Source organism: Mus musculus, chromosome 5, assembly GCF_000001635.26.
Source record: "Mus musculus strain C57BL/6J chromosome 5, GRCm38.p6 C57BL/6J".
In the NCBI taxonomy this organism is placed as follows: domain Eukaryota; kingdom Metazoa; phylum Chordata; class Mammalia; order Rodentia; family Muridae; genus Mus; species Mus musculus.
In genome coordinates this window covers 38,316,888-38,344,381 of record NC_000071.6, presented here as the reverse complement: position 1 = coordinate 38,344,381, position 27,494 = coordinate 38,316,888, and the positions used below count along the sequence as shown (strand labels likewise).

Below are 27,494 nucleotides of genomic sequence, written 5' to 3'. Positions count from 1 at the left end.
TATATGAGCTCACAGTGACTGTGACATCATGTATAACCTGTGCAAGCCCAAACCAGACCATATCCTACCATGAACAGGGAAGTTGGGCACAAGCCCCCCCCCCCAATAGCTGAGGTGCTATTGGCAGTTTTTTAGTTGCTGGATGAGAAAGGAAGTCTATCCCTTAATAGATCAGCCACCATCCAGTGGAAGACCACACACACATCAAGGGATATTTGGGTAGCACAGTTGGTTTGGAAGAAAAAGGGAAAATATACACAAAGTTGGGTGTGAAGTGGGGAGATCTGGCAAGAGCTGGGGAGGCCGGTGAATAGGATCAAGACATAGATAGCAGTGCTTATCTAACATTCCCTCTGTGAAGACTGTCTTCCCTGTCTTCACACTGGTAGCACCCACGAGTCTTCATGGGTGTGACAGGGCATCCCTGACTCCAGAGCTTTCTGCATCCCTGCTACCTTCTTCCAGTTGACTGTCTCATACCTGCATGTTTCCTTGCTGATGTTTTCCTTGATGCTTCAGGACTGCTGTGACTTATTCTCATTGAATTCCTCCTCGGCTAGACTCTAAGATCGTCACACCAGGGTCACCTCGGGACCCCACAGCCCTGAGACCCGATAACTGCTTATTACACACTTGCTAAAGAAGCCAACACTGATCAAGGTATAAAGAGGCTGGGATAGGAACCATGGGGAGGGAGGGAGTGTGGCTGGATGATTAGAAAAGTCACTTCTCTGCAGGGAAATTGAGCTGAATCTCAGATGAGGACCAGGAGGCCCTCAGACAGCTGCGGGAGCAGATTTGAAGACTGACTTCACAGGAATGAGAAAGTAAATGACCTATTCAGAGAAGGGCAAACTTGCTGTGGGCAAATATCATGGCTCTGACGGTACAGGTTGGGAGGTGAAGCTAAGCAGTGTTTGGGGTCTAGACTGAAAAATCATGATGGCCAGACCACTTCTTAAACCCCTCCTGGGACCAAGACTGCCTCGCATCTCCTGTCATTGGCTAAGCAAAGGTCTAGACAGACAAAACCTGATCACCATGCTGTGTCTTAATTGAATAAGTAATGAGAGCTGGGCACTGCAATCAGCCTCCTTCTCCTTTGGCTGCTGCTGAATACTCATTAGCCAGTTGTGAACCCCAGAGAACAGAGGTCATGTTGAGTGACAGCAACCCAGCAGCCTTCTTAGGCATTTGCTGTAATTTACATGAAGATACGGATATAATTACCTTGATCAGATTCACTTCTCCTGGCAAATGTGTACATGGAGTCAAGTAATTTCCTCCCATTAAATCAGAGCATTTGGGGACTATACTAGTTCTCAGCCAAGAGCTAGATCCTGGAAGAAAGGCAAAAGGAGAAAGAGAAGAGTGCTCCCAGTGGGACCTTTGGGTGGCGGTGGTGAAAGAGGACCGTTTGGAGCCCAAACACCTAACAATTCCTCCAAGTCTCTTGAATTTACAGCAGGCTAAAGCATGTGGCATTCTCTGGCCAGCACAAAACCTCAGCCTTTTGCCAAATGTTGTATTCCTCGTGTGGTCTGGATGACATAAAGAATGTCTACAAGGTGTTTTTCAATCTGGGAGCAGGTACTTCGGAGAGGCTTCTGGTTTCGTGCAGACAGGAGCAGGAGAATGCCCGTGTTCACGCTGAACCTCCACTTGGAGTTAGCCCGAGTGTGAAGCAGGACCCATACATTGTCACAGCTCTCACCACTCCTGCTTGGGATTTAACTCAACTCAACTATATGACTCCCAGAAGAAAGCAGGCACACAGGGTGGGTCATGTTACCTGTGAAAGTTCCATGGATGGTAGGCACGGGTAAGGGAATACATAATGCCTAAACTGTCTCCTGAACAAAATTGTTTTTAAAGCTGGGAGTTATTGGGAGAGAAGGAAGAACCGATTTAAAGGTATTGGAAACCGCCCTAGTCAAATTTGGCTGGAATCCAATTGTAGGTGATAACACAACTAGGGAATCATTGTGTAGTAGCTGGAGTTCTTTTAGCTATGTGTGATGGAGTCCTGGCTTGTAACAGGTTAAAAAGAAAGGAAGGCAGCATCACCAGTGTAATAGCTAGGAAGGCTCCTGTCTGATCACCTTCTAGCGTGGCTGGATCCAGAGGCTTCAATGGTGCATTCAAGCCAGGGTTGCAGTTCTGTCTCTCTTCTTTTGGTAGCTCCTTTCTACTTGGATTTTTGTTCCTCATGCAGTTTCTCCATGAGGCAGCCTCCAGGGTCTCCAGGGCCTCCAGCCTTGCCTCCTCTCAGATGAGCTGCCCAGTGGGAAAACTGCCCCTCACCTGATGTATCAGTTACCTGTTGCTGAGAAGCAGACTACCCCAGAGCTCAGTGGCCTGAAAGAGCAGCTATTTTTTTTTTCCTCACAACTCTGTGGATGGACAGCTCAGGCCAGGTTCTCCTGGACAGCCCTTCTTACCTATGTGTTAACCCTCGAATTCAGTCTGGTATGTAGGCAATGTCACGTGGGGATGTTTGGTCTCAGATGGCTCCATTCTTAAGTCAGTGACCCCTGCCGTAATGGCTTAACCAAGGGAGATGTCTCTCTACTTGCATGGCCTTTATCCTCTGGAAGTTTCTAGTTATTTGTTGGTTTTTCCAACATAATATTTTTATTGGTTACTTGACATTTTCACATGCACCCTGATCACACTCATTTCCCTCCTAGGTCTCCCCCCTTATAATCTTCCCCCACACCCAAAAAAAAAAAAAAAAAAACAGAAAAAAACACAAGTCCAATTTGTGTTGCTCAGACACATACTGGAGAACGGTCAAACGACAAGGGGCAAGCACCTTAAATAAAACTGAATCCTTCCCCACACTCCCACCCGAAGCCATCAGTTGTAAAGAGCTACACTTCAGAATACTTATTAAAAATTTAAAGAATTCTCTTCAATGGCTTCCTATCTAGTCTGTTACTTTGGGGATGGGGGTAGGGTAGGGAGATAGTTGTCACAGAAGCCTTCTGTGACTCTTTCTCACCTGTGAGTCAAGAGCACTATAAAAGTAGCTTCCTTACCATTTACAATCAGTGGGAGTGTGGATCACGGATTTCCATATGATTTCTGGTGACAGCACAGACTATGGACATCTACATGGCCTCCAGGGTCAGCACAAGCCATGGACCTCAGCATGGTCTCTGGGGCAGAGGCCACAGACATCCATATGTTACATTGTGTTGTTTGCTTGTTTGTTTGTTTTTCCCCAAAGAGACCCAGCCTCTTGCCCATCAGGGAACAATGTATAAAACAGTGAGAACTGACGCTTTAAAGCCACTCCACTCCAAGGCTCAGGACTCACATTGTATCACTTCTAAAACAAGTCACAGACCAGCTGGAACTCAAGAAAAGGGTAACAAACCTCACCTTTGCATGGGGTTACCTCATCACAGGAGCCGTGCAGGATAAAAAACACCAGCCCACTGTCCAGACTCCTACCTCACAAAGATTCCAATGTACACTGCTCAAGTTACATACAGATAGATCCCTAGCCTCCACAATTGCCTGAGCTGGGTGTAAGAGCTACATCTCTGAGGGAAAAGGTTTTTTCCCAATACAACTGCTGCAGCTTTGAGGGGAAAATCCACAGCATACGTGTTTCAGCTCTGAGGGGAAAGGCTTCCCCTACAAAAGTGTCACAGTTCTGAAGGGAAAGGTATCCTGGCAGCTGGGAGCCAAGGAATACCACAAAGTCACACCACACAACAAACCTCGAACAAGAGATTTACTGGGACAGAAAAACCTAGGAGGGTGGCTGCCTCTGCCTGGGCAAGAAAAAGCAAAGAACCAGACTTTATATAGTTTAGGGGGAGACAGAGTTTTCCAGGGTGGCCTGGGGTCAGTGGGATTCTGTGGTCTGATCTTAGGGCAAGCTCAGGGACTGCTGGGATTCTGAGCTCAGGGATTGGTGGGTTTTTGATAAGGTTTTTTTTTTTTTTTTTTTCACCAGGAAGTGGCCACAGGTGTTTTAACCTACAATAGGGGGATGAATCTGTCAGTAAAATGCTTGGTTTGCAAGTATGAAGTCCTTTTTGTGCGCTCCAGAACCTACATTTTACATAGGTAGGGCATCATGGGCCATACTTACTAAGGCTTAGAAAAACCGCTTGCTCAAGGCTTCACTTCTGTTGCTGTGATCAATGCCCTCCCCGCCCCTCAAAAAAAAAAAATCAACTGAGGGTAGAGAGTGTTTATTTCAGTTTACAATTCCTGTCTGTCATTGTGGGGAAATCAATGCATGAATTTCAAACCTCTGGTCACGTCACATTCGCAGTTAAGAGAGCAGAAAGAAATGAATGCATGCATGCCCACTTGCTTGCTTGTGTTCAGCTCAGTTTCTCCATGCTTATACAGAGTAGAGCCCTGCGCTTAGGGAATGGTGCCACCCACTCTGGGCTGGGCCTTCCTATATCAATTAACTTAATTAAGGTAACTTCTCCACAGATAGACATACCCATAAGCCAACCCAGTGTAGACAATCCCTTATTGAGACTCTCTTCCTAGGTGACTCTAGATCGTGGCAAATTGACAATTAAGACTAATCACATGCAGAGTCACAAAGCTAGCAATGCTGGAAAGAGCTCCCTGCCTCTCATTCCCATAATCCCCCTATATGCCTACAATGTGATAAGCAATGTTCTAAGCAAAGTCCAGCTATTTGTTATGAATCTGACATTCAAATGCTAAAGAAAGGGAATAAGTAAATAGGCCACAGAAAGTTAAGCAATGATGAATGTCATGAGAAGAACAGAACCATGATAGAGCATGCAAAGTGTCTGTGTCTTGCCTTTTGTTTGGGTTGGGATGGCACTATAGTTGGGATGTGGCTTGAGTGTGTCCCCAAAGGCTTATATGTTCATGTGGCCATGTTGGGAGGTATTAAGGGATAGAGCTTACTGCTTGGTGATAAGTTTATCAGAGTGCTATACTTAGAAGGAATTACTGTCATTCTCATAGAGCTCTAGTTAGTTCTCACAAGAGTGGATTGTTAGAATAATGACCCTCATCCCTAGAGTGAACACACTTCTTGATGCTCCTCACGCCTGCTGTTTTGTCTACCATTGTGACATCATCTACCAGGAGACTCCCATCAAAAACTAAATCGAGGGAACCACTCAATCAGCTTTCAGAAATAGGAACTTATAAACAAGCCCTATCCTTGGTAAATTACCCAGGGTGGTGGCTCATATTGTCAACTTGATGGGATGCAGGATCACCAAGGACACAGGCCTTTGGGGATACCTGTGAGGGACTTTATAAATTGAGTCCATTGGGGTGGGAAGACCCATGTAAATGTTAAGTGGCCTGGAGGCGGGGCCTGGAAAATAAACTAGGAAGGTGGGCTGAACGTGTGCACTCACCACTCTCAGCTGCCTGACTATGGAAACAGTGTAACCAGCCACCATGCCTCCCTGACTGCTGCCAAGTTCTCCCCACCATGATGGAACGATTCCTCTGAACCATAAGCCAGAATAAACATTTTCTCTACTAAAGTACTGCTTGTCAGGTATTTGTTTATAGCAGTAAGAAAAGTATCTAATATCCCCCAGCTTCCAGTATTTTGTCATAGCACCAGGGGGGAAAATTTGACTCTAACACAGACCGTTAGAGAATAATAATACAGAAATAGAATCATGGGTTGGAAAAATGGCTTGGACAGTGCAAAGCTTGCTGCAAGAGCAAGAGGACCCAAGACTGGTCCACAGAACACACATTAAATGTTGGGCATGGTGACTCATACTTTATAATCCCAGTCCTGGGGAGGCAGGGATAGAAGGATCCCTAGAGCTTGCTAGCCAACCACATCTAAGCAAATCTGCAAGCTCTAAGACCAGTGAAAGACTCTGTCTCAAAAAGTTAAGTAGAAGTCAACTGAGAAAGGCACCCACTGGTGACCACAGGCCCCAGGTTTGTGTGCACACTCACAAAGCTGTATCAACTCACAAAAATAATTGTATCAAGGAGTTACCCATAGGCTTCAGGTCCCTGCTCATATAACAAAGTGAACTGGACAAAATGATCTCTCTGCATCCATAAGTCTAGACAGGGAGCCTGCTTCAGAGCTGGTGGCGTGAATAAGTGCTTGCTATAATGGGCAGATCATGAACGCACCATCCAGGACAAGTGGAGACGGTTAACAGTAATAGCAGCACACATAATCTATATTGTTCCCTCCTAAGTGCCTAGAATACATTCTAAAGCTCATGAGGTTTACCCAATGAGGAAAATGCAGATAATAATAATTCAATGTCAGACTGTCTGCAAGGGAAAGCTCTAAAGGACTCATCCCAAGAGAGGACAGGAAGACAGGACACAGCAAGCTATGCAGCCAGGATAGAGGGCGAGCTGGGATCTTTCTGCTTTTCTCTACCTCTTCATCTAACTAGATTGCTTCTTTTTCTGCTCTCCTGCTTCAGTAATCACAAGGGACTGGAGGCCAGAGTCCCTGAAGTCAGCAGTGTTTCCACATGAATAGGAGAAGGCGTCTGGATGCTCACAGCAAACCCTGTCCTTCAGTCTGCTGAGCAGGTGTTTTCCTGGCCTCCATCCTGGGCAACACCACTGCTTCCTGAAGGAGCCCTGGCAGATGGAATAGCTGAGCAGCAGGCACAGCGTCTGACCCAGCCACCCTGACTGCACCGTTAGGAGACTTGAAGGGAAGAACGATTTGCCTGTTTGTAGAGCTGAAGATTGAGTCTGAAGTCTGTGACCTACCCTGGCTTCCTAGGAGATGAGTTTAGGTTTGGCCTGACATGTTCTAAGCCCTACTTTGATGAATATTTTACCACATTTCATCAAGTCAAAAAATAAATAAGATTTCCCAAGAAGGCAAGTGAGAACCAGTCTCCACAGGATACACTTCACCCCTGCCTGCCTCGTCTTTTAGTTTCATCACCAACCTCCCAAGAAAGGCTGGGTAGCCTATCACAAATACTTTCCACTTCCAGGACCGCAGTGCTAACCGACATCTGCTGCACAACAGAGCTGATGCCTCTGGGGCTGCTCCAAGCAAGAACACTGAGTTGTACGACCTTATTGTGACAGACCTTTCTCGGAGGCTGCATCCAGCAGGCTTCATCCCCATGTGAGCAAAGTTGTCAAGTCACAGGTGGAAGAGTTCCAACTTCTCTGCTTTAAGTATCAAGCTATACTTACATGTCAAGTCAAGATTGTAGGAAGAGTGTGTGTGTGTGTGTGTGTGTGTGTGTGTGTGTGTGTGTAAGAGCATGAGACTTGTAAATTGGACAGGACTCTGAAGTACACTAACCACCACTATACCATTGCTCCATCAGAAACCCTATCTGCAAGCCCTGTTTCTGACTCCCTCCAGCCAGCCATTGGCTCAAAAACCAAGACTAGAAGCACTCAGTGTGCAGCCAGCACCGAGGACAAGGAATCCCAGCAAACACCCCTGACAATGAAATCTGAAAAGAGACATGGCCAGGGCTGTATGTTTAAAGCACAAGAGATGGGGTAAATGCTGGCATGGCAGGGTACCCACCTTGAGAGGCCTCAGAAGTCCTGAGACAGAAAGGTTCCATGGTCAGCTGAGTTTAGGAAAACCTCACACTATCTACAACACCCACCCCCCATGGACAGTCACTGAGCACACTAGCAGATGAAAAGTTTTGGGCTTCCATATGTTTACTTCTATCTAAGCAACCCCTTAAAACCCTTACAGAAGCTGCCACGAAGACCAGGAGGTCCCTATGACCATCCCACTGTGCACTGGCAGGTTTCCCAGAGGAGAGACTTTTCAAAACACAGGAATGACCTGGTCAGGCAGGTGCAATGGGAAGACACCCCCCCATCCCCACCTCCAGAGAGCTGCTGGTGTTTGTATGCTCCACAGATGTGTCACCAACTGGGATACACCTTCATGCATAGCTTAGCAACAGAGAGATAGTCTGAGATGTGTGACTGCTCCATCTTTGTGTGACATTCAAGAGTATGAACGATAACTGTGATGTCACTTGGTGAGACAAGTCTGTAAGCTAGGGGACTAAGGCAGAAGACTGGCAAGTGCCACACCAGCTTAGGCTACAGAGAAAGATCCTGGCTTCTCCCAGAGACAAACAACATGGGTGAAACTCCATAAGTGCTTTGCTATTTTGTTGTGACAGCAAATGCCCACACTACAATCTTCTTAAATGTGGGTTGCTCTCTTCCAACTCCAGCATCACAACTAGGCTGTCAGACTTCTACAAGAGACTCACATCTGAATTCCTTCTCCCTAGGTCCAATATGTCCACCTGGAGGACTTAGTAGCTGCCCACCTTGTGACTTAACAAACAACATAACAGCTGCCAGTGGATCGTAGGTATGGCTCCTAAGTGGCTTCTAAGCTAAATGTTCCATCTTGTCCTGGATAAGGATAAGACGGGTACCAACTGCTTCAGTCCCCATCTTCTTAGACTACCTTTTCATAGCCGCGTATAGATAAGTTCTTTTCTAGATTATCTTGTTTGTGTTGTAGCAAGCAAGACAATGCTTCTCACATTACACTCCCCAGGCTATTTACCTTAAGCTGGGAATTCCCTAACACGTCAATACTGCCTCCTAAGCTCCTTATATAATAGTGTAAACAGATGCCCCACCTCCGTGTAGTACAGAGCACCATCTTCACAACCTTCAGTGCTGGCTTTCTTATTGCCATAACCTGTCCAGAGCCAATACTGTATGTTTCAGGGATTTGTTTCAGGGCAACTCCCTACTCCAGGTATGCTAATAAGATCTCTTTCCAGGTAGGAAGTCATTTAGGGATTCCTCAGAATGCCAAGGAGGGAGGCAGCACAGAATTAAAATAAGACCAAGAGTGTGCCAACATCCATGGCAAAGAATGGAGGCTACCACAGCTTGGATGTCTGTATCCTTAAACATTCATGTTTTGAGGGCTGTCAAGAAGGCTCAGAAGGTAAAGGCAGTTGCTGCCAAGCCTGATGTCCTGACTTCAATCACTGGAACCTACATGGTGGAAGGAGAGAACTGAGTCCAACAACTTGTCCTCCGACTTTCAACGGGCACACACACACACACACACACACACACACACACACACCACCCACAAACACACACACATTAAACAAATAAATGTAATGATTTTCTTAAATCCACATATTGAAACTTAATTACCAAAATGATAGCAGCATAAGATGGAACCTGTGGAATAAGATTCAGGGGTGTGAGGGGTGCTCTCATGACTTCTATGATGGGGTTAGTCAGTTTCATTTTGTTTTGCTTCAGTTCACTGTGACAAAACACCAGGAGAAACAACTTTAAAGGGAAGATTGGTTTCTGCTCACAGTTTTAAAGCATTCAGTGTCTGCTGGCATCCTCCATCGTGTCTGGCCCTGTGGTACCCACATTGTGATGGAAGAGCTATAACAACCAAGAAACAGAGAGAGCTAGACAGGAGGGGCCTCAGGACAAGATATACTATTCAAGGCTGTGCCCACCCCCACTGATGTACTCCCTCCATTCAGGCCCCACTTCTTCCTAACCCAGTCAGTGTGAGCTGGTCAATAGAGTGACACATGATAGAGTCACCACCCTCATTCCGTGTCCTCTCAAGAGTGCCACCTTCTGAGGAATCAGAAGCAATGCTTCATGTTGAAATCACAGCAGTGACCTTATTATAGACAGAGATGTAAGGGGACAGGTAGGACCTTCTGCCATGTAGAGGAAGACACAACAAGGCCATCTTGACACAGAAGGAAAGCTCTGCCCCCCCAACATTGAATCTGCAGCACCTCCATCTCAGACTTAAGGATTGTCAGCCTTCAGAGAAGTAAGAAGTAACTCCTGTTGTGTGCAAATCCCCCTGCTCAAAGTGATTGGTTAAGCAGCATGAAGTGATTGAGGAAGGGTAGTGGGCATCCTGAGCTGAGTGATAGCATCTCCCCTGATCTTCCCACTGGCCAACCATCCTTATTATATATGCTCATAAAAGACAAAGGACTCAGGATAATGGTCTAGGAGCACAGATAGCTGGGAATCTTTCTCTTTAAAGATAAGAATAGCAATCCAGCTTGGCCTTGATGCTTTTTCACTTGTAACCCAATCCCATCTCACTCATTATATGTAATCACAGCAGCAAGCATCATTAAATAAAATTGATAGATTGACACTCTGGTATGGGGGGAGGCACAACAGTCTTCTAATAATGATTCTCACTATGGCTTGGTTATAAATAACTCATAAAAACAGCTAGATGTTGTCTAGCAGATCCCAACTGTAGGAGATGCTGGGATGCTATATTCAGACAGACTGGGAAGGAGTCAGTTGGCTTCAGCAACCAGCAGGAGTTCCGTGTTCAGCATAATGCCCGAGGCAACAGATGACTTAAGAACACAGGAGCCTCTGGTTACTCCTCAGGAGATTTTGAAAAATGATATCCTATGACTAGTGTTTACTGTGACTCCCAAAGAAAGTTTTTCTTGCTTCCCTCTGTGGCAGAATCCTTTAGATACTGGATGTCTGGATACCATGGATACATCTTGGCCAAAATTTCTTCAGAAAGTAAGAGACAGAAACAGGACTCTATCATTTCTTCTCCAGTGGAATCAGTAGTGACCATTCAGCCATTCATTCTGTACCTGTTTCAAGGTTTATTTATGTGTATGTGTGTGCTTATTTAAGGTTATGAGCACCATATGCATGCAGGAGCCCATGGAGACCAGAGCTAGAGTGACAGATGGTTCTGAGACGTCATGTGAGAACAGGGAACCAAACCCCAGTCCTCTGCAAGAACAACGAGTATTCTTAACCACTGAGGCATTTCAACGAAAACCACAAGAGCTGCAGAGATGATATACATCAATTCTCAACCTGTGGGTCATGAGTCCCTTGGGAGTTAAATGACTCTGTCACAGGAGTCAGATATCCTGCATATCAGATATTTCCACTATGATTCGTAACAGTAGCAAAGTTACAGTTATGAAGTAGCAACCAAAATAATTTTATGATTGGGGGGAATCACCACAATACAGGGACCTATATTAAAGGGTCACAGCAATAGGAAGGTTGAGAACCTAAGTCACAGGAGAACACAGTCATTTCCTAAACATTGTGTGTTAAGACTGTAGGATAGAGAAACTACCCTAAGAATAGCGTGGAATGTAAGGATGTTGGGAGCAATGCAGATGATAGAGAACTGCCTTGTGATGTTTCTGAAGAAAGCTCAGACCCTCTGGGCCATTTATGCAATATCTTAAGTTAAAACCCACTGAAGTGAAACCTGTGCTTTTCTTGGACAATCAATACTGGTCCGCTGAAGAATCAGCTATGATTAAGAAGAGAGTAGCATCGTTAAGGCAAAATCTCCTGGAACGTGTTTCTTCAGGGTCAGCAAACAGGAGTTGTCGTCTGGAGGAAGCTGAAGCTGCACTTTGTTCTTGTGGCTGAAGGTGGCAATGTGTCAGAGTCTCAAAGGTGGAAATGGAATAAAGAGTTTTAAAGGCATGGAGGGGAGGTTGCTAGAAACTGAGGCTTAGCACTGTGGAACGCCATTGGTGAAGACGCAGCCACAAACGCAGTCAAAGCCCCAGGATTAAAGTGGTTCTAGAGAGAGGTTGAGGCTTAGTATCATGTGACAGGGTCAGAATTCCTGAAGAAATGCCAGGAGAGAAGATTGGTAAAGGTTGTAGTGGAGACCCCAACATTTTGGACATGCTAGTACCATGGGACAACTGCCAAAGATAACAACAGATGTGGGTATTGCTGACCTGACCCAGGAGACAAGCGATGTGTGCTGCCAATGGCAGAGCTGGAGTAATGGAGCTCTTTGGAGCCCAGTAGATCGAGAGTCCCTAAACTCTGGCATTGAGCTTTAACACTGTTGGAGTTTGGTTTTGCTTTGCTTTCATGTGACTGTGTCCTGGTTCTTCCCTGTTGGGATACGAAAGTATTCAACTTGTTATTTTAACTGTACAGGAATCCATAGTTGAGAAACTTTGGATATTTTAAAGAAACTTTGAATTTTGAAAGAGACGTATATTTTTTTAAAAGAGATTGAATTTTTAAAGACTGTGGAACTTTTAAAGTTATCCTGCTTATATTGTGATGCTAACATGACATCTTGGGGGGAAAAATGAGCAAGGAAAGATTGTAGCTGAATAGTGATCTATTTGTGCATCAGGTTAACAAGGAATCAATTATGCTGGCTGGGTTTTATCAACTTGAACAAACTAGCATTGCTTGGAAAAAGGGAATCTCAACGGAGAAAATTGAACCACCAGAGTGGTCTGTAGGCAAGTCTTTGTGATAGTTTCTTGATTAATGATTGATCTGGGATGACCCAGCCCACTGTGTGTGGTGTTAACTCTGGCCAGTTGGCCCTAAATTATATAAGAAAAGCAGGCTGAACAAGTCATGAGGAGCAAGCCAGGAAGCAGCACCCCTCCATGGCCTCTGCATCAATCCCTACCTCCAGGTTCTTGCCCAACTTCCCTCAGTGATGAACCATGATCTGGAAGTCTAAACTGAAGCAAACCCTTTTCTTCCCAAGTTGCTCTTGGTCAAGGTGTCTCATGACAGCAACAGAAATGTTTAGACAAAAGTCATCCCTGACTGGACAGCGAGTTTAAGGCTAACCTGGACCACAAAAGACAAAGCAAAAATTAAAGCTTATGGAACTCTTCTCACCTCAGCCCATTAAACAGTTAGACAAGAGGAAAACATAGCACATCCTGGATCCTCCACGTAGTTAACTGATTACCTGTCTAAGGTAGACTTCTCAATGTTCACTGTACCAATGAGTGATGCCGGTGCCCTCTCACTCCAGAAAAAATTCAGACATTTTGGACAGGTATTCAGAATCCTCTAGGATCCAGCCTCCACTGCCTGTGTTCCGACTTCCTTTATGGACCTGGTACTCCATTCTGTCTGTACTCCAGGGCTACAGACAACTAACCAGGTTACATGCGGAAAGCAGAGGTTCCGACATAAGAAATGTTATACAATTTAGGTCAAGAGACAAAAGTGAGCTACAGAATTAAACTGCAATTCACAATCCGGATTTGGAATGAAACGGCCTTGAATCTGAGGATGGAGGAAGAGAAGAGGGAGAGGATAAGGAGATAAATAGAAGTGGAGACTAGAGCCAGGCTCTCTGAGTTATCAGACTTCAAAGGCTGTTACTCTCTACAGACAAGTTCCAGAAGCAAAGACTCGGTCTGTGGGTGGGTGGCTAAGGGTTAAGAGCTGTGCTTCATAACCATACACTCATAGCACTCTCTGCTCTCTATACCCAGAAGCCCAAGCAAAAGCCCACATTTCTTATGGTATAATTTGATCCTGTTGTTAACAAGCCCCAGAAAGCAGCATGAACAATTATCACCCAAGATTCGACCCACTGGCAACATATGGATGAGCCAAGTTACTGACAGACACATCCCAGGGTATCTGAAATTTATGCATGAATTTCTTGTGGATCAGCTAAAACAATGAACCCAACTTGCTACATTCTAAAATGATTAGTAAAGAATATTACTGATATATGTCACCAACAAGACATAAAACTGATAGCCTCAAAACTAGGTGGACAAATGCCAGGACTCCATTCTTCCTTCCCAACTACAGTATCAAAAGATGTTGATGAGCTCCAGGACAGCTAGAACTATACAGTGAGACTTGCCTCAAAAAGAAAAGGAAAGCTACTGATGAAATTTGATATGGAGGGCAAAATTGACTTCCACTATCCAATCTCCACTGTGAAGTTTTGGGAGGAAAGATTGTTTCAATAAAAATAAATTTAGTGAGTTTTTTTTAAAGAAAGTAGAATACAAAGCAGAAAATGGCTTTAATTGCATCAAATGAAAATTATCCATTTAATTAGCTCAGTGATTTTACTTAAAAAATAAAAGTTGCCAGGGAAAATTCATCAGCATTTATTAGTTAGTTAAATGTTTATTTCTAGAGAAAATTGTGTCACTCACCAATGGTGGGGAAATCAGCCACCTTTCTTCCCAGGGCTCTGTCCCCACACTTTTCCACCTGCTCACATGCTAACTTCCTTCAGGTTGATAGGCTCTAGCTACAAAATAAAAGGTCTTGGAGGCAGGTTCAAAACAGGGGTAAGGCAGTCACACCATGGACAGACTAGACAGACAGACACAGTGTGATGGGAGTTCTGGAAAGTTCTCAGGCCCCAGCACCAGAGACAGAATGGTGAAGGCTCTGAAGAGAGGAGTCAGAGCCCACGTGGCAGAAGCAAGGGCTCCTCTTCTACGCATGTGAGGATGAAGATTTCACATCAGGAGACTACAGCCAGGCTCTCTGAGTTATCAGGCAGTGGAAGGGTGGGGCACAGGTTGTGTGTAGCTGCCATTTACTTTGATGTGAACTTATCTCTCCATGGGAGAGATGCAGGCCTTAGGAGTTTCCTTAGCTAGGGGCTCACAGGTGATGTCTCAGGAAGGTGCCTATGGGGACTCATGAAAAGGGAAGGGAATTGATTTTTGAACTGATCACTTGTACAGCAGTAAGCATTTAGGCACACACAGCACTTTCTCTCCACAGGTCTGCCTCTCAGGCAAGGGATAAATCCCCCAAGATTCCAGAGCCTTGATTCCTGCTAGGTGGGACTGAGGATCCACCTTGGAAGACGGGACTTTCATTCTAGAAGGGATACATATTCCCCTGACACATCTGTGTTCCTATTGTTCCTCTTTTAAATATCCTACATCCAGATGGACCAGACCCCTTAGTCTCTAAGAACCACAGACCAACCTTAATGGCAACAAATAGCTAAGAGAGATGAAAACTGTCTATGGTCTGGGGGGGAGGGTAGCTTTAAGATGACAATGTCATAAAAATGATTAACCTAAAATAATTATTGATGCTGAAAAGGCTCAAGAAGAAACAAGAATGGATGTCTGTGCATGAGACATTCTTCCTAAGCTTCTAGGACTCAGGCATAAAGAGGCATACGCCGCTTATTGCTATATAGTTGGGGGAGGAGGGGTGTCAAAATCTAGGCACTGGGGTTTCCAATAAGCTAAGCTGGGCCATTTTCTTGGTTACTTTTCTATTGCACTAGAACCAAGGCAACTTATAAAAGAAAAGTGGGATTATTGTTCCTGAGGATTGGCTGGAGTCCATGATGACAGAACTGAGGCATGGTGGCAGATACAGCTGTGAGCTTACATGGTGATCAAGCAACAGGCAGAAAGAACACACTGAGAATGACAAGCAACAGGCAGAAAGAACACACTGAGAATGACAAGCAACAGGCAGAAAGAACACACTGAGAATGACAAGCAACAGGCAGAAAGAACACACTGAGAATGATGTTAGTCTTTTGAAACCTCAAAGCTCATCCCCAGAGACACACGTCCTCCAACAAGGCCATACCTCCTAATCCTTACCAAACAGTTCCACCAACTAAGGACCAAGAATTCCAACATATGAGCCTATGGGGGACACTCTCACTCAACCACATTCTAATCCCTGTCCCCCATAGGCCAAGGGCCATATTATAATGCAAAATGCATTTAGTCCAACTTCAAAAGTCTGCATTCAAAGTCTTTTCTGAGACTTGAGACAATCTTGTAGTTGTAACCCCCTGTTAAACCAAAATGCAAATTGCATCTTTCCATCATACAATAGTACAGAGCAAACATCACCATTTAAAAGGGAGTAAAGGGGGCATAATGAGGAAACACTGGAGCAAAGCAAGATTGAAGGCCAGCAGGTCAAACTTCAGTTCCTGTAGCTCCATGTCTGAGGGCTTAGATGGCTCTGCCCTTCCAGCTTTGCAAGACTGGGTGACTCAACAGAAATGCACATGAGGCTTAGAGACTGAGAATAATGCAAAAATCTCAGAGTAGCAAAAGCTGGAACGGTTCTAAGCCCTCACTCCATGTTTTGGCTTACAGACAATTCTGCTAGGCTCCGCCCAACAGCTACCTAGCAACAGCTAGAGAGAATACTGGGTTACCTCAATTCTATCTATCTCCTATTCTCTCTTTCCCTGCTCATGTTCCTGGTCAGCCTCTTCCTCTCTTCTCTCTCTTCTCTTTATTTCTGTTCTTCTCTGTCCCCCCTTTCTCTGTCTTTACCCCTTTCCAGGTGCCCTTCCCTTCCCCAGAACTATTCTTGAGCCTCATCATGTCAGGAGGCCAGAGGTGCCAGACGTGTTTAGACCTAAATGTCAGTTGGTGATGCTCTGGCCAGAAGTCAGGGATGCCAGAATGGATGTCTGGAAGGAGTCCCCTTTGATGGAAACCACGCTGAGAGCTTGACAGAAACTCGGAGGTATCTTTACACCTGGAACACAAACTGTTCTTACCAGCTCCCCTCTTACCTTCTCCTTCCCTGCAGCAAAGCTTTATTACACACAAGACAGTGACTCTTAATGCTACCCCACCCCGGAACTCCCTGCCACATGGCAGCTCTGACTTCTGTCTCTCACCCAAGTTCCCTATAACACTTTCCAAACTTCACCCTCTGTGGGCCGTGAATTCCATTCTTCAAATTTGTGAATTCCATTCTTCAAATTTCTAAAACAAGAATCCAAAAGTTACTGGCTAAGGGAAGTTGTCTTAGTTAGGGTTTTATTTACTGCTGTGAACAGACACCATGACCAAGGCAAGTCTTATAAAAACAACATTTAATTGGGGCTGGCTTACAGGTTCAGAGGTTCAGTCCATTATCATCAAGGTGGGAGCATGGCAGTATCCAGGCAGGCATGGCGCAGGAGGAGCTGAGAGTTCTATGTCTTCATCCAAAGGCTGTGAGTGGAAGACTGGCTTCCAGGCAACTAGGGTGAGGATCTTATAGCCACAGCCACAGTGACACACCCATTCCAACCAGGTCACACCTATTCCAACAAGGCCACACCTTCAGATGGTGCCACTCCCTGGTCCAAGGATATATAAACCATCACAGAAGTTTTGGTGGCTTTTGAGTCTCTGGGCCTTTGAGCTAAGCCCACCAAGAGACAAGAAAGATTTTGTCTTTTTTTTTTTTTAAGATTTATTTATTTATTTATTTAATGCATATGAGTACACTGTAGCTGTACTGATAGTTGTGAACCATCATGTGGTTGCTGGGAATGAAGGTTGCTCACTCCGGTCTGCTCCCCTCAATCTAGCCTAAAGATTTATTTATTATTATATCTAAGTATACTGTAGCTGTCTTCAGATACACCAGAAGAGGGCATCAGATCTCATTTTGGATGGTTGTGAGCCACCATGTGGTTTGCTGGGATTTGAACTCGGGACCTGCGGAAGAGCAGTCAGTGCTCTTAGCCATTAAGCCATCTCTCTAGCCCTGGTTTTGTCATCCTTAAAGATAGCCCCATATCCCTGTATCAAGACCTCTTAAGGGTTCTAGCATGGAGGCTCACTGAGATGGCTGTATCAGTCCCAATGTGGCATCTGATAGGGTGTACAGTCTAATATGGCATGAAAGTGGTATAGTTCTTATGACTAGAAAGGAACAGACCACACTGGAAAACTGAAATGTTTCCTCACAGTCACTAAAATTGGAACCCAAGTCCTTTAGCCCCAACTCTGATCTTTGCTCTGTGCAGGTGTCAGAGTCATGTGCCAGAACAGTGTGGGACAGCAAGTTCCCCCATCACTGGGAGAGTCACCCAGCCAGCATAAGGACCTCAAAACAGAAAAAGGCCCTGTGTTTTGTTTTAGTATATTTTTTCCTTTATTTTTTTAATTTATTTTATTTTTGAGATTGTAATATAATTTTAAAATCTACCTTTCCCCAAGCTCTTCTTTGAAACCAGCTTCATGGCACTTAGCACAGAAAGCCCTGGTGTCTTTCATGGGGAAAAAAAAAAAAACAGAAAAAGCCTTTGAGATGCTATTTTGCCCCCCTTGGAGCTAGCATTTGTCAGTTGTGAATTATCGTCCACCATGCTGCTTCCAATCGAGAATTAATCAGCAGGCTAAAGTCTCTGCCTATGTGTATATAACCCACCACCAACAGACAGCACTCAATCTAAACTGGGGTTCACTGTACCACAGAAGAAGCACACCAGGAGCCCAAAGACCCAGATTCAATTTAATCACTTAAAAAAAAAGTTTCAATCCCTCTGGGAAACTGTTTTGCATCCCAGAATGAAAGAGGTGGGCAACTTGATTTTTGAAGCTTCTAGGCAGTAATACCTGCCACATAACAACCCGATAGGTCTCTCTATCTCTGAGCCTGTGAAACTGAATAGGCACAAGCTCAGTTCGTCAGCTCAGAGGCAAACAAATTCAAAGAGGACTTACTTTGGGTTAAGGAGATGGCTCAGTCTGTGAAGCGCTTGCCACACAAGCTTGAAGACCTGGTTTGGATCCTTGAACACATGTAAAAGAGCTGGGCATGGTGGCATGTGCTTGCCATCCTAGCACTGGGAGCCAGAGATAGAAGGATCCCTGGGGCTCACTGGCCAGAGATCTTAGCCTAATCGGTGAACTCCAGGTCAGTAAGAAACTCTGTCTTAAAGGAGATGACAACTAAATCCCTGGAGTTGTCTTCTAGCCATATGCATGAACACACACACACACACACACACACGTACATGGGGGGAAGATCATAGAAGATTGATTGATTGGAATGATTGATTAGGCTCATGGTTTAGAAGTTCAGTGCATGGTCACTCACATGTCACTTTGGCTAAGCAAGTCATCATGATGAGAACACATGGTAGAACAGAGATGCTCACTTCATGGAAGTTGGGAAGTGAAGAAAGAGGAGGAATCTGTAGTCCAGCATACCCTTCATACCCCACAATGATCTGACTCTTCCAATGAGGCTCCATGTTCTAAAGTTTCCACCACTTAGCCCTCGAGCTGGGACCAAGGCTTTAATACATAAGCCTCTATGGACATTTGAGGTATGAACTCTCACAGCTCTCAAATATCCAGAATACATATATAAAATATGTGACCTGCACAGACTGGCTGCCATAGCCTTCTTCCTTTACCATGGATCCTTGACAACCCTTTTTTTTTCTTATTTGCCAATTCATTTAGACATAACTATTTATTACATACTTACTATATGCCTGGTTTTTTATTCCTGATTTACAAATGAGAAATCAAAACCAAATCGTTCTAGCTTCACCTACTGATTTTCACCTTAAAGAAAAGCACCCCCAGAATTCTCCATCAGTGAAGGCTTTCTGCACACTTGGGCAATGAGATTTGAACTGGTTTGCTTATTTACATCATCAACCAAAAGGTGCATATGCTTGAGTGTGTGTGTGTGTGTGTGTGTGTGTGTGTGTGTGTGTGTGTGTGTGTGCACCACCAGAGGTCAGCCCTGGGTATCTTCCTCAATTTCTTTCCACCTTACCTTTTGAGACAGCGTCTTTCACTGACCTGGGACTCATTGATTCAGCTAGGCTGGCTATACAGTGAGCCCTAGTGAGTCCTAAGCATCCACTAAAGAAATGAGGTTACAGACGCACCCCACTCCTCAGAGGGGATTCAAACTCTTTAAACTAGCATCCAAGTACTTGATTGATGGAGCCATCTCCCCTGCCCTCAAATTCTCTTGTGTAGCAGAATGGCTAGGAATAATTCAAGTTAATTAGAGGCCTAGAAGTTCACAGTCACCATCATCACCTATCAGAGTCCATGCAATATTGCAGCAGGACCCTCCAGGTTAATCAAGATCTGAGGCACACCCGATGAAAGTGCAGCCCCAGGTTGTTTCTCAGGTGCGACTACACAGACAAGCACACTGGAAAACCTAAAGCTTAGCCCTTGAGCCTCAGAAATAGCACTCAACTATTTTGGAGTAGAGTTTGACACCAATATTTTAACTTCTGATAGTTCTAAGTGGCACATAAGGAAGGGACAACTGGTAGACCTAGACTAGCAATTGCTTATAGCATAGCATACATCTTATCTTCCATGTCCATCACAGACACTGTTTATCAATCAGCCCCTTATTGTCACCAGTTGGAATATAACCCCGGAGTCCTGATCATCATGGGACTCCAGAAGTGAGGCTAAATTGACTTATACACTGGAGTAGATTTCTTATCCCTGACAAGTCATTGTGGAAAAGCATGCTTCCCCTAATCTCTGAACTATCAAGAGTCTTGAAAGGTGGAACCTTTCCACATGGCCCATCCATGGGAAGACTTAGCCTTAGCCCAAGGGCTGCCTTATCCACTACTCTCATTACTTCTCTTTCCATTGTGGAGCAGGTGACAGGGAGGGTCTGCCAACTGGGATGGTCTGCTAATATAGTAACTAAGACTTGAATTGCTGAATTTCCTGGAAACCCCTTACCTTGAAGAACAGTTAAGATTAAAGACCCTCGGAGCAGAAAAATGGCCTTGTGAATAAAATGCTTGCTGTGCAGGAATGAGGAGCTGAGTTTAGATTTCCAGAATCCAGATAAAACCAATGAATATCTGCAACAGGAGAATCCTGGGGAGCTCACCAGTCATGTAGTCTAGTCAGATCAGCTCCTTATATTCAGTGAGAGATCTTCTCTCACCTTAAGTTAGGAAGAAGACACTCCAACAATGTGAGCCTCTGATCCCCAAACACAGAGACAGGTATACTTACACACACACATGTACATACAACACACACACACAGACACACACACACACACACACACACACACACAGGATTAAAGACACCATGGCCAGACCGCCTGGGTTCCAGTCTCATTCTGCTATCCATAAGTTGTGTGAGAGCAGGTAGTCTGCTTCACTTACTAATAACTTCACACCTGCATCTATAGAATGGTCTAACAAAAGCACCTACTGCTCTGGGACATGAAAGTCACAAACTCCATGCAATCACTGAGTCCTGACTGCTGCAAACACTGGCACATACCCTTAGGTCTATGATCCCCCAAGCCTCAGTGGCCTCCTTTCTCTTCTCTGGCCTGGCAGAGTATACATCCATTTTCAGACCTTGGCACCTGCCATTCCCTCTACCCTGACAGGTAGCTCTTCCTCTTCAGAGACACCATCCCTGATTACCCTAAATGTAGCCACTTCTTTTTCTTGTGTGTCACAGGCCTTACCACAGCCTGATGAGTGTCACAGTGGCAATGGTCCAAGGCAATGCAATATGGGCTTACCTGAACCCACTAACACTAGGTTCCAAGACAGCAGAGAATCTGGCAAGTGATTGTAATTCCCAGTGTATAAGACTGTGCTGAGCATGTGAGATGTGGAAACAGTACACAGGAGACATGATGGCTTCGAGAAGGGAGTTCCACAGTCCTCATCAAATGGGTTTCTTATAACACAGACCTCTTTAAACTGAGACACTCCCCCCCCCCCACCAATGTTGGTTTACCACAACCTGTTCTATAAAATAGAATTGCTATCTCTTCATTTCTAACTTTCCAAGTTTCTCAAACTGTGCTCCTGTAATGGAGGTCTGCAGAGAGAGAAAGAGAGAAATAGGAATTCCAGCCAACAAAGATTCTCAGGGTCAAAGTCACTGGGAAATGATGTTTGCACACTTGAGATTCAGACCTCTCCCGAGCTCTAGAGGGAAAACAAACATCGAACCCGAGTTCATTGTGTTTCCCAGATTCTCCTTGTGACCATCCGCACGATGAAACACAATTTCAAAGTTAATGATCAGGTCCTTCCATTTACAGATGCATCCAGAAAGAGAGGCCCAGAGAAGGCCAGAGGCTCATTCAGAATCGTGCAGCCACCTCCTGAATCCGGACACAGTGCACCGTTCCCAGCCCCTGCCTGTGCCCCAGTGATCTGCTCAGCTGTGGGCTTGCAAGACGTCAGAACCTGAACACAGACCTCAGATCCCAGGATCAGTCTGACAAATATCACAGGACTCGATATACTCAGTAAGGTTTGCTTTTGGTCTCACCGTTCTAGAAATGATTCATTTAACTGACATTTATTAAGCATGATGTGACAGGCACTATACATTTTACAGGGAACAAAACACGGCTGTTCAGAAGACTCATAATACAATTATCCATAAGGAAACCAAAATTGATTGAACTGTCCTTGAGAAACCGTTTTTGGAGCAGGGGCGTGTAAGAACTAACATATGCACATTTCATTTGCTTCCAATACTTTTTAATTTTTTTTTTACATTTGTGTCTAATAAAAATCATACCAGAATAAAGGACACTTCACCGTACTCAGTGCAGGGTGGGAAAGCAAAAAGACAGGTGGGCTCCTCCGTGAGCCCCTAACCCTGCAAGTTCATCCAGGCATGTGTTGCCTCTGGCTTTCTGCATATATAGGCTGAAGTTCATTCCATTTGCAATGGCCTGCAAAGAAAATCGTCTGCTTCAAAGCAGGATTTCGGTTTTGAAGCATTTTGAAGCATATCACATCTAAAAGACCCTAGAAATTGTGGTTTACTGAAGCCATGTCGCTCTGAAACACCCTAGATGAGAGATGGAGAAGATGAGTTATGTTAGGGGGTCTTTCCCATGAGCCGAGGGTATCTATCTAGCAAGCAGGACCATTGTCTCCTATACTTCTAGAAGACAGTTCCAAAAGATAAAAAAAAAAAAAAACAACCGTAATTGAGTCTCAGGCTTGAGAATCCCGCATCTAATACTGTGTAGGTGAAATGAGCCGTCAGTGTGTCCTGAAGGTGTGACTGACTAAGAAAAAAGAAATCCAAGAAGTCAGCATTTCCTCAAGGCCCTTTGTTCTGCGAGTTCCCTAAGCAAAGCTGCTCAGAAAACAAATGTGTACTCCAAAATCCTGCTGTCTTCCAAGAGCACTGGCACTTGTGGTTTCTCTAGGAGAAACACTGAGCACCAACTGGCAAAGCAAAGGTGACTGCCCCTCCTCCCAGCCACAAATGAATGTACTGTGCGCTTATGGAAACCACAACAAATCAGGGAGAAATCCCGGCCACAGGAAAGACCCTTCAACCTGCACTAAAGCAGCAGCCCGAGAACAGGGGGCTATGGTCCCAAAGTCTAGAAAGTCACAGACCATACCAGCAATTGCCACTCAGACCTGTCATTTAAAAAGCAACCCAGGTGCAAGTCACAGAACAAGCCTCTGTTAGAAAGGGTAAATTGAGGTGTACTTCTTAAAGGACCAGGTTCCACTTTCTCGTCTCTAAAGGGAACTCTCTTCTGTGCCCAGAATATCTGAGTTTATTCCAACAGCCTCTGCTCATTCATTTTCTCAGCTAAGAATCGTTTGGTTTCTACGCAGCAGGACTACAGAAAGCATAAGCACACCAGGAGTGTGTATATTTGTGTGCGTGTGCGCGCGCATTTGTGCATGCTTGTAAATATGGCCACAACTGTACATGCCCATGAGGGTGTTTCTAAGCAGTTTTATGGAAACAATTGGGGGTGAGTGGTGAGATTTTGCCTAAGGAAACCTCCTCCTCACAGTCAAGCTCCCAGACAGACTCAGCAGCCAGGTCACCATCTGGGGTCGTTGGAGAGATTTGAGACATGTGATCGAAAGGCCCCTCCTCCTCCGCCTCCTCCTCCTCTCCCACCTCCCTGTCTCCGGAGGACACCGCATTTGGGATCATGTGGACATAGGCAGCAGCGATCTCCCTGTGGAAGACCGTGTCTTGGTTGTAGGAAATAAGTTCATTACTGATGTTTACCGTCTGCACGGGGGTCCGGAAGCAGAGGTGGCTGCACCCCAGCAGCTGGGCGAACACCTTCCGGAAGTCTGCATTAAAGGCATAGATGATGGGGTTGAGAGAGGAGTTGGCCCAGCCAAACCAGACGAATATGTCGAAGGTGGTCTCGCTGACACAAGGGAAGCCAGTCCTTGGGCCCTGGGCATCTCCACTGCTGCAGAAGGGAACCATACAGTTCAGGATGAAGAAAGGCAACCAGCAGCACACGAAGACCCCCATGATCACGGACAGGGTTTTGAAGACCTTGGTCTCCTTCTTGATGGATGCTCGCAGGCTGGGGTCAGGTTCGCAGGCCCCACGGCTCCGGCAACTCTGAGCATGCTCAGCTGCCCTTTCTAGGGAGGAGATACGGCGGATCTGAACCTGTGCAATGCGGTAGATGCGCGTGTAGGTCACTATCATGATGGCTACCGGGATATAGAAGCTGATGAGCGACGAGGAGATGGCGTAGGTTCGGTTCAGGCTGGAGTCACAGTTCTCTGTTCTCCCGTCTAGCTCCCAACCTTCCTCCCAGGGTGTCTCATTGGACAGCAGGCCCTCTCGGCCCTGGGAGCCTGCCTTGTCTCTGTGCCAATTGAGTTGGACCGGGATAAAGGAGATGAGGATGGACAAGGTCCAGGCCAGGGCCACCATGACCAGGGCTACACGCTGGGTCATCTTGCGCTCGTAGCGGAAGGGTCTGGAAATAGCCCAGTACCGGTCCACGCTGATGATACACAGATTCAGGATGGAAGCAGTGGAGCACATGATGTCAAAGGCCACCCAGATGTCGCAGAATGCCCCAAAGGGCCAGTACCCGGCCACCTCAGCCACGGCCTTCCAAGGCATGACCAGCAATGCCACGAAGAGGTCTGAGACGGCCAGAGATACGATGAAGATGTTGGTCATTTTGGCGCGCAGGTGGCGGCTGCGGACGATAGCAGCACACACTAGGACGTTGCCGAGCAAGGTCCAGACGATTAAGAGAGTCAGGAGGCCAGCGGTGACCACCTGCGCGGGTCCCAGTGGGGCTGCTGAGCCCCCGGGGGCGTCCACCTGCGCCAGTTGCCTCTGCAACCCCAGCCGCGCCCGATGTGCGGTGCCATTGCGCCCAGGAGGCAGCATGTCGCGCTGGGTAGCTCGGGCTCACTGCGTGCGATCCCAACTTCGCCCCTGCGCCCCGCGGAAGGCCCCATCGGGCACCCCAGAGGGTGCTCCCGGCCCTGCAGCTGACCGTCCCCAGACCCGAGGGGCGCTCACCCTGCACTGCTTGGGATCCTTTAATGGTATCAGTCTTGCGCGCCTCTAGTCCCCAGGATGGGACAGGAAGCGACCGGTGCTCGCGGGCCGATCCTGTCGGCAGCGCGCCGGACGGCGGCTGCCGCTGCGTCTGGTTCTGAGTCGTAGAAACGCAGAGCGGCCGCCAACGGGGGCGGGGTCCAGAGTCGCGGGCACCGGGCGATCTCTCTAGCGCGGTGGCTGCCACGGCACGGGCGCCCGCCCGCTCCTATCAGCCACGCTTCTGCGGCCCGCGCGCCCTCCCACCTGCGTCCTGGAATTGTGACTCTGCTGTCTTCTTCCAACTTTAGAGGCCACACACAGATCCGAGAGTGGCCTCGGTGCCATACCCTCGCCCCAAGCCCAGGAACTGGCTTCTCCCAAACACCAGGTGCCTCTCCTGGACCACCTCTGGGTGAAGAAGTGGATCGCAGAGGCCTCTAGACAAACCAGACTTGGAGAATAAGGGGAAGGCCTTCGATGTCACAACCTTATCCCAAACCCCTATTCTGGGTCACAGGACCCTGAATTCTCTACTCAGCTTTTCTGGTTCTTGGTTTCTTCTCCTAGAAAGAGAGACAAAAAGGTCCCCTTCCTGGGTGCGCAAGGATTTGAGAGAATCACCCAGAAGGTAATCCGGTGAGAGTATCCCCTAATCCCACCTCCTCCCCTCACGCCTGAGACTCAGGCCTCCTCAAGATCACCCCTCCTTTCTCTCCTTTCCTAATTTCAGACGTTCTCAATTTACTGAAGGGGCAGGGAGGGGGTGGAGGGGGCTGATGATTCAGTGTGTTTCACAGAAACTTAAAACTGTAAGAACCCAACCTGGAGAGGGAAAGTGGGGGCGGGGGAGGACTGTGGGGAAAGAGTGGAGAGAGAGCAGTGTTCCCAGGCCTTAGCACTTCTCTCACACACAAGTCTCGAGATGTTCCTCTCTCCCTGGTGGTGTTGAGCTCAGATGAAGTGAAAGCAAGCACCTGACGGTTGGTTGCTCTTCCCCTGCAGGTGTTGCCTCCTGTTCCCGCTGCTTGCCCTCCTCCCAGAAGCACTTGCGCTTTGAGCATCTCCCTGGGGCCCTTGCATCTGAACCTCCAATACCTTTGCATCTTTCACCTTGCTCCCATCTTTCTGCTGGGGGAGACGGACAGACCACCTGTCCGCGTGCCAGAGCGCGAACTGGACAGTCATCCTTCACTCGTGCCTCTCCTCTCTGTGGCTGGTGGCCTTGTCTCTGGTTTCATTAAGGTATCACCATCCCAGCCTCAGAGGCACTGACCTGCCCTGGTCACAAGCCCACCCTCCACTCAACCACAAGCAGAGTTCTCATTCTGCTTTTTGGTTGGATAGATTCTAGCATGGTTCCTCCCGACAGAGAAGTTCCCAACAGCTCCCCTTTGGCCAGGCATATCAGATAGCTCCCCGGTTTGTGCTTGCTTGTCTCCGCCCATAGCTCCTGTTGCTTCTCCTGAGGTTCCTCCAAGTTTGACCTGTGTTTGAGAAGGCAACAGTACTACTCCAAAGAAAGATCAGTCACCACAGAACACAGATGGGTCAGATGGGGATTTCCAAACCTGAGCTGGCCTCTACCACGACCAGGACATGCTGGAGAGCAGTCAGTCCCTCATGATGCTGGAAAAGACCTATGATTGTTAGAAATAGGCTCAACATCCAGCCATTTATTGAGCAACTACTAGATATGAGGTTCTAGTGTAGATACTTGGACAGATAGACAGATTGATGAGATATGTGCATAAAACTGATATCTATGAGCTTTCAGGCTTGCAATATGGTATATGCTCAATAAACAAATTTATTTTTTTCACAGATGCTTTAAAAATCTGCAGCTCCATCATCCATTGACACCCAAGCACTTGCTGATGGGAGAGGTACAGCAATTCACGTCATAGAAGGAAAAGTTTTGCACAGAGAAGCAAGAGAGAACCAGATCAACCATGGACTCTGTTTCCCAATGTCCACAAAACTGCTGTTCATGTCAGAGGCACAGCTACAACCTATAGATCTTGCTTAGGCCTTGGGGATAAAGAGAGAACCATAGACCTGCTCATTCCCATCTGGGCCTTGGCTTCTAAGAAGAGACAAATAATAAGAGGTTTGGATTGAGGGTGTATCTCCGTGACAGAACAGGAGTGCATGAGGCCTGGGGTTCAATCCACAGCACCAAAAAAAATAAATAAATAATAGTCGTAACAATTTAATTTCAAAATAAGGCAGTTTTTGTTTGTGCTAAGTGCTATCCAGGAAGCAAAACTGAGAGTATGTAGACTGGAGGGACAAGTTGCTTCAAAAATGAGGGGTCAGAAAAGCCTCTTGCCAATCAGAAAGATGAGAGAGATTTAGTGAAGCAAAGCACCCTCGAAGAGAAGACAGGCTGATGCAAAGGCCCGGAGGCAGAATGAGCTTGCCTGGGAAAAAGCACAAAGGTCAGCAGGGCTCCTACAGCACAGCTCCCAAGAGAAATCGAAGGTGTGAGAAGGCTGAGAAGGGGGTGAGCCCCGTTGCCATGGTGAAGACACTGAACTGTGTGCCAAGCACCAGATGACTGCTGTTTAAATCTCTAACCCTCCCTTTCAACACCATCATCATAATTTTGGATGCACATGGCCA

At 46.3% G+C, this 27,494-nt stretch overlaps 1 protein-coding gene and 1 long non-coding RNA gene across 10 annotated transcripts; one reads left to right on the top strand and one right to left on the bottom strand.

The window, feature by feature from the left end:
* Positions 1-2: 2 nt before the first annotated feature.
* Positions 3-27,052, top strand: Gm26560. Of its 9 annotated transcripts, XR_376911.3 has the most exons (9): positions 10-660; positions 738-827; positions 1,591-1,822; positions 6,438-7,105; positions 8,259-8,341; positions 21,610-21,819; positions 25,440-25,500; positions 25,875-26,114; positions 26,695-27,052. It is a non-coding gene; the product is annotated as a predicted gene, 26560 (long non-coding RNA). The 9 variants fall into 9 exon arrangements; XR_868375.3 differs by having other exon boundaries at positions 3-660; positions 738-1,822; positions 6,438-7,129; XR_376910.4 differs by having other exon boundaries at positions 4-660; positions 738-1,778.
* Positions 21,859-24,873, bottom strand: Drd5 (dopamine receptor D5). Its single transcript, NM_013503.3, has one exon. It carries the CDS (start codon positions 24,714-24,716, stop codon positions 23,280-23,282), a length of 1,437 nt encoding a protein of 478 aa, NP_038531.1. The 5' UTR covers positions 24,717-24,873; the 3' UTR covers positions 21,859-23,279.
* Positions 27,053-27,494: the final 442 nt, after the last annotated feature.

Coding starts and splice junctions, on each gene's coding strand:
- Drd5 (NM_013503.3), bottom strand. CDS start 24,716: ATGCTGCCTCCTGGGCGCAATGGCACCGCACATCGGGCGCGGCTGGGG.